Raw genomic sequence first — 11,296 nt, forward strand, 5'->3', positions numbered from 1 at the left:
ACAAAAGGAGAAGTTAACATTGAGATAACAGCATGGTTAAAGATTTGGTTGTTTAAAGCAACATCATAAAACTGCTAGAGGAGAACAAACTAAAGGCACAAAAAAGAGATTACACAAAGGTCCATGACCACAATAAAAATGGCAGTGGAGAGGGGCCGCTGCAACAATTAGTTGTTAATCGATTAGACAATTTTCAGAAAATCAAATAATTTGATGATCAATTAAGCATTTTAATCATTTTTCAAGCAAAAAATGCCAAATATTCACTATTTCCAGCTTCTCAAATGTGAGGACTTGATATACTTTTCATGTCATATACGATAACAAACTGAAAATCTTCAGGGTTTTAAACTGTTGAATAAATAATGAATAAAAAAAGCAATTTGAACACATCAACTTCAGCTGTTTGAAATGATAATGGTGGTTTTTCCACTTGTTTTATGACATTTTATAGACTAAAACGAAGAATCGATTAATCAAGAAAATAATTGGAAGATTAATTGAAACTAAAAATAATTCATTGCAGCCCTTCTACAAAGCGAGCCAACAAGCACTTGTTGTTGTCACTTGGTTTAGCAACCAAACAGCAGCTCTACAACTTGGAATCTTGACAAAAAGGCTTGAATGCTCCAGAAGAAAAAGGACCAATCTCTCTGCTACTGCTTCTCACGACACAGCTACAATAAAGCAACATTTACAATGTGTGTAATGGCTCAGAAATAACAGCAAGCTTGAGCCAAAAGGCACAACTCACAAGCGGACAGGTTGAGACACACGTTTTATGTTTACTTCAATCAAACTCATGCATGGGTGAAAATGGGAAAGGAAGGCAGTAAAAACAGGCAAACTTCTCCAACGGGGTGACAGCAGAGAATCATCAGTCTGTGGATCAGACAGGCAGAATAACGGCTGACACGCTAGGGCGGACGCAAACTAGACAATCTGGCAAAATGTGGGTGGAAATGGGGCTGGTATATATACTGTGAGACTAATGAGGGAAATGGGAAACAGGTGAGCAGGTGGGCGGGAAAGGGGTTACTGCAGAGCAGGAGGAAGTGGCTGAGTGTGGGAGTCAGGTGACTGGGACAGGTGGAAAAGTGTGAGGCGTCTGGTGGACAGGTAGAAAGGGCAATGAAGGGGCAGAGAGGCAGGATTAACAATACATTCTCATCCCAACTTGTCACATAGTCCCGTTTTGTCACGCCCTTTGATGTCACTTTAGATTTAGGCAACAAAATCACTTAGGTTTAGGAAAAAAACTACTACGTTTGTAAAGTGAAAATGAATCTGAACGTTGTGAACATAGGACACGAAGGAACAGCTGATTATAACGTGAAAGTGAAACTTAACGCCTGACCTTAGTGTGTCTTTTTGCTCTTTAAACTATGTCACTCCCGGCGCACTTTCTCTGAGCGTTTACTGTTGCCGCAGATGGCTTTACATTGTAGTTAATGGAAAGCCCGATGCGTCTCATACTGGTGTTAAAGTGTCCTTTGTGCGGCGGTATCACACGCCGACGGCCGTGACAAAGACTCAGTATTTGACTCCCTGGGAATGAGAACGGGCTGGGAATAAACATAACTGAGGCAGACATTGTGACAATGTGTCCCTTGTGGGAATGCTCTCACATGCTTTAATTTTAATGCATGTACAGGCATTGCAATAAAAAAATCTTGAATGAATATACCTAATGTCCTGACCCATGAATAGCTCATTAGAAATCAATCACCTGATTATTGGTAAAGCACAAAAATGCTACACTACTATATGTAACTATTAAGGCTTAAACATATTTCAAGAAGTTGAAGTAGAATGAGTAAATAGGTTGGTGGTGGTTCTGATTATTGACTTTCCTTAGTCTGCATCTTTTCGAGGAAACAATGTACCGGCATTATCATCGACATGACCTGCTGACTGCACTGCTTTTATGTTTACAGACAAGTCAATTTCTATAGTGGACTGTCTCCTGTGTCCTGGCGTGCTCTCTGGTCAATCAGCAAACTCCACATATCCGGACATAAGAAGCCTATATGGACTCGCATTATTAGTGCAGCCTCTCAACGTTAACACAGGAACCATTAGGGCCAAATAGGTGCCTTCCCTTATGGCAAGATCCCAATCTCCACTTAAGGCCCTCAAGAGGCTCAGGAATTGTTAACGCTAAGTATGTTTGTCTGATATCACCCTGTCCAATCTCCTCTGGGATTATATAAAAAACGACGGTTCATTTATAAAGGGGACAAGACCTGCTATTCATTCTCCTCCTTGCCCTTAAACCAGATGTGTGTAAATGTGTGTGTGTGTGTGTGTGCTGTTGGTTTCAGGTTATCTAAAGTGCAAAAAAAATGGATGAGTTTTTTCTTATCAATAGTGCTTTTGATAGCATCTTTGCAACAACACTGATGATCGTCATATGAGCGCGTGGGTGTGTTTCGGGAGGGGCGCATAAGACACAATTCACACACACCACTGAGCACATTTCCCTCTGAGATTAAAATTACTTTAGTGTCTAAAAATGACAGTTTATCAGAAGACAGACTATCTGCTGGGAAGGGAGTGAAAAAAACAAATCCTCTCTCGCCTTATCTGTCATGACAAAGCAGTAAGGAGGAGGGGTGGAGGGGGGTTGTAATGAGAGATAGTCAGAAGAAAAAAGCTAAGAATAAGTGACTATCCAGGAGAAAAAGAGGAGACAGAGATTAATAGAAAGAGAAAAAAAAACATGGAGGCAGAAAGGTCGATTGCATCGCATTATCAAATAACATCTCACATCTCTCTACCATCTGCCCAGATGTTACTCCTTATCTGTATGATTGCTGAGCAAGCTTTCACTTCCACTTCCCTCTTTTACCCCTAAAACACCATCTTTCAGTACAGTAACTGTAAGGATCCTGTGTAATGCATGACATTCATTTTCCTCGACTGCCACGCTGATGCGATTTCATAACCACTGCATAAATGGTTTCTTAATGACAGTAAAAGTCATTGAGGGTAATTAGCAATATCTATCACTCTGAGGCTACTCGCTCAGGGCAGGATGTGAACCCGTGAGAGTGTCTGCTGTCTTCTGGTAATGATGTTGAACCGACAAGTTCTGCCACCGAAATGCTAGCAAATTGCAGTCATGCATTAGCGCTGGTAGTGCTTTGTTAAAAGCAAAGATATTAGATGTTTTGCTGGAGAAGTAATGTTACCTTTAACCCCCTGGCATTTTCATTAAACCTGCATTAACTGCTTTTTTTGGCGACTTCTTGGGGGCGGTGGAAACAACACAACACAGACATACTATCACATTTTATTGTAAGTTGATATGATGAATGTGTCAGCAAACAGTTGCTTTTTTACACATCAAGCAGATACGGAGCAACTTCAGCATTCATTTGGAGCGATGGGTTTCTGACCTGACAAATATTCAGTCTTCTTTTAGCTCTGTTTTGATCTCCACTAACTCCTAATGGGGAAATACTGGACTTGAAACAGCTAAATGCTGCACTATGTTCACCAGCTAGTCGCTAACTTTGTCTGTCTGCCATTTGGTGCCGGGTATGTAGCATACAGTGGGTTTATCGGAGATAACAGCTCTCTGCTGCAGGTGGAAACGATGTTGATGGGAGCCGTGAGACTGAACCATAGACTGTAAAGATGGACGACATGACAGCTCCCCAAAAGTGAAGCCAAAATATCTTGATTTCCCCCTGGTAGCTGGCTGCAGTATAGGTCATAAATCTCGCCTCCTACATGTTCGCGGATGGGACATGGTTCAAACTAAAAAATCAAAGTACACGTCAAATACATTTTTCCAAAAGATGGTTTCTGTCTATCTTCTGTCTGTCATTTTAGGTAGTTTTATCACACTGATGTCTGCTCAAGTAATCATTTTGTTTAAAGTTTGGTTTAAATTAGTTATTTGATCTGGGATATTTTGGCTTCGCTTCTGTACAGTGGGAGGAAGTGCCTATAGTCTATGGACTGAACCAAAACAACAACGTTGCGAGCTGGAAAACCAAAACAATGGGCTGAAAGACGCTTAAAGGTGCTAAATGCAAGATTGGCAGCCTTTCTATTGCCTCTGCATGGCTCTCAACATGGTCTCGTAGCTAATGGCGCTAACAGCGCTAACAAGGAAACAATGGCAAATGGCGTTATCAGCTGTAATCGCCGTATGAGAGCAGTGATAGAGCGCCGGCCGTGAGTTAGTTGGTGGGGTACTCTCACATGCACTAAAAGCACTTTTTCAATTACTCCACTATATCTTTACATAGCAAATAGTTGTTTCCTGCTATGTTAATGCTCTGGATATCGTATAGAGCACCTTTAATATAAACCGATGACTTTAATGATGAGTTGGCTACATGTTGGTGCAACTTAACTGTAGTGTAAGTGAGCATGTTTGTGAGTGAGTTGTTTTTTTTTTGCATTAGAAACAAAACTGTAATGTCACTTGGATGTGCTTTGCCTGTTTACACTGTGTTAATCAGGGCAGTTAGTGAGTGTGCTCTGTTTGGCAACAGTTTCACACTTTCGCTCCAATATGTCCAGTTTTCTCCCAGTCCTGCTCGCTGAGGACTTGTGTTGGGCACTTTGACAGTAGTTGGTTGGTAGAACAGAGTGTCACTCGTTCACATTTCACCTCATTTTTCACAGACAGTCAAAGATTAGAATGAATGACCCCCTTGGTTACCAGCCCATTTCTCCTATCTAAATTGGTGAAAACAGATCCGTCCCGGCGCCCAGCCTGCCGGACAAGGAGACAGCCATCAACACACACACACACACACATACACACCAACACATACCATCCATCTTTTTTTTCTCACATATATGCAAAGACAGACTAAAACGCACACACAAAGAACACACATAAGCACACAAAACCTGACACACAGAAATGTGGCTGTCCAGAGTCATAATGGCGCATGATGATTGGGTGGACGAGACAAGAGCTGTCAGCTCTACTGCCAGTCGCTGACACAACACAGAGCGGCCGACCGGATATAGACCCTCAGCTCACATACAGCCGGGCTGAGGCCTTAACCTGCCTCGCTCATACAACAAAAAAACAGAACAGGCAACAAACAGTGATTCTTAAAAGGCCACGTAGTGTCATTACTGCCCAAATGATTATTCATTTGGTGCTTTCATTAATGTGCTCAGAGATGTGCATTTTGTATTTGGTAATAAATAAGGACAACTTTCCACTATGTTGGACAATGAAGACTAATGCACATAATCTAACAAGGTAGAAGCTGTGAGCAACAGGAAACTGTGATTTCTAACTGTCGTTTTCTACGTTGTGTTTCCCGAAAAAAAGGGCGTAATCATAACGTGTTTTGTTCAGGGCTGTCAATCGATTAAAATATTTAATCGCGATTAATTGCAAATTAATCGCACATTTTGTATCTGTACAAAATGTACCTTAAAAGGGAGATTTGTCAAGTATTTAATACTCTTATCAACATGGGAGTGGACAAATATGCTGCTTTATGCAAATGTAGGTATATATTTATTATTGTAAATCAATTAACACAAAACAATGTCAAATATTGTCCAGAAACCCTCACGGGTACTGCATTTAGCATAACAAATATGCTCAAATCATAACATGGCAAACTCAACAGCTGTCAGTGTGTCAGTGTACTGACTTGACTATGACTTTCCTCAAAACTGCATGTGACTATCATAAAGTGGGCATGTCTGTAAAGGGGAGACTCGTGGGTACCCATAGAACACATTTTCATTCACGTATCTTGAGGTCAGAGGTCAAGGGACCCCTTTAAAAATCGCCATCACAGTTTTTGCCAGTGTTATTTAGCCTCCTTTGCGACAAGCTAGTATGATGGTTGATACCAATGGATTCCTTAGAAGGTTTTTCTAGTTTCACATGATGCCAGTATTCACTTCACTCATATAGCTTTAAAACTGAGTCCGCTACAACCTAAAAATCTCAAGTTGAGTTAACGCGTTAAAGAAATTAGTGGCATTATAATGAATTGGCGTTAACTTTGACAGCCCTAGTTTTGTTTAATGACTCTTGATCAGAAATCTGGTCCTATCCTGTACCCTTTTGCTATATTTCTAAACTGTAAGCATAGCTATGACACAGACAGACAAAATGTTGCCAGTGCTAAACACCTTTATACGTTTCACACCCAAACACATCATTCCTTGCACTTGTCTTGACCCCTTAAGGACTTGAAATCAAGTCAGTCAAGTTCACACCTATATGCTGATATGACAGATGTCTTGACACCTCAGAAGACACACGGAAGAAGAGTCAAACTAACAGGTGTCACTGTAGCTTATTTAGACGAATAAAACAAAAGATTCGATGTCCTGTCTCGTACTTCGAGGAAAATTCTCTCGGGGTGTGTCATGTTTACAGACTCTCTGTGCTGCTTGCTATCACCATGAACCTCGGCGTCAACAAAGATGTTGTCCAACAACAGCCACCACGTCTGTTCACATCAGGGTGCAGGACAGAAACAATGGACACACAGACCAAACAAAAACACACTCTCTGTCCGGTGTGTCGCCTATACTGTGATCAAACACACACACACACACACACAAATAGGAGTTGGTGCAATTGATATTGTTCTATTCAGAGATTCAACAGAAGGAGAACACACACACACACACAAGCCTATATGTGATACTCTAATAAGAGGACTATCACCAGTGGCAACCTGAGCTGGAAAGCCAGTTTGGGATGCACAGACTCATTCTCTCTTGCTGCTGCTGCTGCTGCTGCCATGGGTGTAAATTCCAGACAGGAGTATGTAATGGCCAAGGTTTTTTTTTTTTTTTTTTGCAGCTCATGCGCGCCATGTTGGAGCAGCAGACTGCTCACATCACAACACCAACCACAGAGTTATACCCTCCTCTCATCTCCTCTCTCCTCCATGCACACAGCCTGTATATACAGTCAAGCAGCATCATCTCTCTCCTAGCCTGTGCAGTGACTGGATGGCGCCACTGGAAAATAAATCACCATCGAGGCTAGAACACATCCTGAAACACTCTGCGCGCAAAAAACAGATCGATATTACATGATGCATCTTTCAAAAAGGCACACGCGTAAACATGTCTCCATGTTATACACCTGTCAGGCCTGGCTGGATCATCATGACAGTACAGTAAAAGAGGAGAGGGCCTCTGGGGCATCTTACTAAAAAGGCTGTTTGACATGACATGATCATGCAGCTGTTTTTTTGTTCTATTTTTCACCTCCAAAAAAAAAACAGCTTTATTGTGAGCTCATCTTCAAAAATTTGCATCCAGCATCCTTGGAGGGAAGGATGCTGCGCCTCTTGTTTACAGTAAGGATGAAGAAAAGATACAGCCAATATGTTCCTCCTTGTCTCCATCCCTTCTGTCATCCCTTCCAACCCGAGGAGTCAAAAAAAAAGGATGCTATATACAGGATGCTGGAAGCTTAAATAATAATGATAATAATAATAATAATAAATAAGCAGGTCAGCCACAGGAAAACACTGTAAAATCACGACTTACTCAGTTTTGCAAGATCCCTTTTCGCTTCCCGCCACGGACGTCTTTCCAAAAACAGACTGTGTTATTATTTTTCTGAGCGTCAATTCGGAATACTCTATACCACCCCTTCTTCCTCTCCTCCTCCTCCTCCTCCTCCTCTTCTTCCTCTGGCTGGCACCCCTCCTGTTATTGCCGAGGTGATGATGATGATGATGATGATGATGCCGTGGGCAGCCTGAGCGCGCACAAGAAGAATAACAACAAGAAGAAGAAGAGCCTCGATGGTTTTCCTCCTCTGGAGCGCAAAATCGACGCACGACGGCTCTCTGAATCTCATGGGCGGTGGTGGGGCGTCGTCTGGAGCAGGTTGGAGTCTATAGAGTATGGGTGACACACGCACAGAGAGAGAGAGAGGTATGTGAAGGGGAGAAAGGATACGCCTCCCTGCCTCGTGGAGATAAAGGGGGCCCTGACTGACTGACTGACTGAGATACGCGTCCTCCTCTCTCCAAAACCCTGCTGGCTCCTCTCCAGCCTTTATCATATGACGTCCGATGGAAGCAGGCTGTCTGCTTCAGGGCTGTTGTATACGTGCAGCCGACAGAAAAAAGAATGCATGGGATCAAATCCTCCTACCCTTGCTGGAGGAAGAGGAGAAAAGGACCATTCTTTTCAATTTCTGCCCCACTTCTCCATCTAGTGGAGTTCTCAAGATGTGTTTTCATTCTGTTACATAAATAACCTCCAGCTACTGAGGCTGGCTGAATGGCCTCACACACACAGCCTGGAGCAGGGATTCATTGGAGATGGGCCATATCGATTATGTATTGTTTTAATCGAGTACACTAAATGAATCACAAGTGATTAAAAAAAAAAGTGCTGACAACTAATTTGGACTCGCCTTGTTGTCTGACCCAAATTATTCTGTCACATCTGCATCCAAAATACCAAAATATGTTGCACCTGCAGCTGAAATCCAGCAGGTGGTGCTCGTGTTCAAGGTTTCTGTGTATGCCAATTCATTTGGTGATGGTTAGACCAAGAAATACTTTTATTTTTTATTTTATTCAACTTTCTTACATTTAGCCTATAAAATGATATGACTCATGGGACATTATAACCTAGGATTTATTGCAGTATTAGTCATTAGCATTAGTTTGTATAGGCCTATAGGCTATGATAGTAAGGGACAAACCTAACATGACATAAACATGTCAGAAAAATGTTATATTAATTTCATGCAGTAGATGTTTTAGGATTTTTTTCTGCAAATGTATTTAGGCATTGGGCAGTAAATTGTATGTCTCACACACTCCTTTGAGTTAAGCCTGTCAAAACCTGGGTTTAAATCTTAAGAATTTCTCTATGACGTAAAAAAAAATGTATTGCTAAGTATGCAAAGTTAAAGTAAAAAAAAAAAAGACATTCTGATGTGTTTTTTTTAGGCTTTTAATGGATAGCTTCAGTATTTTTCAACCTGGACCCTATTTCCAATGTTTTGTGTCTAATGTGACTTGTGACTAATTGGGCTAACAAGTTTTTAAATTGGTCCAGTATTGAGGGAGAACGCTGTAGGAGGCAGCCATGGAGCTGCCAGGGAAAGTGCTTGTTTTTGTTACACTGACAGACGTAGATTGTTATTATTATAAGTGTCTGACAACATTATGAAAAGGATCCTACAGAGAAATAAAGCATTTGTTCTCACCTTTCGCTTGATCCAGGCTGTTTGTTGTTCTGTCCAAGTCCCACTCCAGGAAAAGTCCATCCATCCATCCATCCATTATCTGTAACCACTTCTCCAATTGCGGCCATCAAATTCAAAGACCTCATCTATACATTGTGGAAATCATCTAAATATTTAGCCATGGCATTGAAAATCTTTTAGATAACACTAAACTATACGCTTTCTGTACTCCAACACAACAAACTGCCCGTCTGACACTCACGTTTCCACCATGGATGTATTCCACTATTCCATCTTTGTCTTCCGGCAACACGTCACCTCACCAATTTGTATAGGTTACCTTCTAGACACAACCCAACCGGAGCCTGTCATGGCAAGAAACAAGCACTTTTAGTGGACGTAATAGGCCTTTTTTCACAGAGGACATTTTGACATGTCGCAGTAGGAAAAGCACAGGTGTAAATAATGAAATGAACGATGGCTGTATTCCATTTAGCTGCTTTGATTTCAGGATCCAGGTATTGTGCCTGCTGGCTCACTGCCACTCTCACTGGGACACTTGGACTAGAACACGGCCATCGTTAGTGTTATTAGTGACACCTGCAGCTTTTTCTACTATGACAAGTCAAAGTGTCTGCTGTGAAAAAGGCCTATTATTGCCAGGTTGCCTCATAGCACCATATTGCAGCCCAGTGGCAATTTTAGACTCTTTGGAGGGGTGCTCAAGCTCACCTAAAAAATAATTATCAAACCCTCTGAGACCCACGGGATTGCCGGCGATCCTGTCCGACATTACCGTCTTTCAGAGGTTGTAGTGGGCTCAGTCTTAAATAATTTGAATTGAAAAGCTAATTTGATATCATATGAAACTAGAAAACAAGGAATCCATTTGATAATGCTCCGAAGTTAGGCTAAATTCTGGCAAGGGAAAACTGGCATGGCGATATTCAAAGGGGTCCCTTGACCTCTGACCTCAAGATATGTGAATGAAAATGGGTTCTATGGGTACCCACGAGTCTCCCCTTTACAGACATGCCCACTTTATGATAATCTCATGCAGATTGGGGCGAAAAACCATGCAGTTTTGTATGCAGTATAGATGTATTATTTTCGCCTATGCTAAAATGGTGTATTTGAATATTTCTGCATACTGGGGTCCCGTCCCTAAACAGTCTTTTGCACGACTGGAAAGCTGAAACTCTTTGAGAATAATTGTTTACAGAGGTCCCAATAAGCAATGATTTGATAATTTGCAGTTGCAAAATTCTTTTTAGGCATCCAGGCTACTTAAAAACGTTTTCAACAGCACTTCAGTAATTAAGCCTTTAAAAAAACTCAAATTTCAATTAAACTGAACTCACTTCAGACGTCTTTTCACCTGCAAATCACCATATCAATGCAAACTGGGTTATTAGAACGCAATATAGTGTAACCTAAGATGTTAACATGGGGGCATGGGAGTTACACATCATCGTCACTGTAGAGAAAAGTAGACCAATAGGGCAATTTGTCAAAAGCATGGTTTAACTTAGTCATCCTACAGTCTGTGGAACTCTATGAAACCTGCAAGTGTGTGATTATGGGTATAGTTATCTGAGGGAGTTGCACCCTTGTGATCAAAACTGGCAGACACTCCCATGCCAACCACAAGCTCAGACTCCGTCCCTGGCTTCTCAGGATTTGTAGAGGTGGAAAAGGTGCAGAAGAAAGACACAGAAAGGGACCAGATTGGCGTGTATTGTCTTGGGACTTAGAGGAAGGTGTGGAAACAGGAAAGTAGCTGAGCAGATTTTGGAGCCGGTGAGGGAGAATAAGAAGGATTTTAACCCGCTCTGAGAGACAAACGCCTCATTTTCTCTGTGTCTCTCGCTCACGTTCTGCACATCCCGTCTCTCATCTCTCTCTCTCTCTCTCCCTCCCTCTGGCCATTTGCAAATCTGTCTACACACACACTCGTGCACGCTTGCAAACACAGAATCACCAAGTAGGCAACATACAAATACAACAAGGAGGGGGTGCAGGGTTTTGGAAAATAAACCTCCCTTGTGGTGTGTGTGTGTGTGTGTGTGTGTGTCATGGCATCATGATAAACACTGCTGACAGATGAGGGTCAGACATGTT

General features: G+C 41.8%; 1 protein-coding gene across 2 annotated transcripts in view; it reads right to left on the reverse strand.

Annotated features, from left to right (window-relative positions):
• palm1b (paralemmin 1b) overlaps positions 1 to 9,485 on the reverse strand; it is a 31,236-nt gene extending 21,751 nt beyond the window's left edge. Inside the window, exons 1-3 of one of the 2 annotated variants that reach the window (XM_037746886.1) lie at positions 9,438 to 9,485; positions 9,197 to 9,321; positions 7,513 to 7,865 (exon numbers count right to left, since the gene is read on the reverse strand). In XM_037746886.1, the coding sequence (XP_037602814.1) occupies positions 7,513 to 7,865; positions 9,197 to 9,268 (425 nt within the window). In that variant the 5' untranslated portion in view covers positions 9,269 to 9,321; positions 9,438 to 9,485. Of the gene's footprint in view, positions 1 to 7,512; positions 7,866 to 9,196; positions 9,357 to 9,437 lie in introns of those variants that run through there. The other variant, XM_037746885.1, reaches the window with a different exon arrangement.
• Between the last annotated feature and the right edge of the window lie 1,811 nt (positions 9,486 to 11,296).

Source organism: Sebastes umbrosus, chromosome 16, assembly GCF_015220745.1.
Source record: "Sebastes umbrosus isolate fSebUmb1 chromosome 16, fSebUmb1.pri, whole genome shotgun sequence".
NCBI classification, from domain to species: Eukaryota; Metazoa; Chordata; class Actinopteri; order Perciformes; family Sebastidae; genus Sebastes; species Sebastes umbrosus.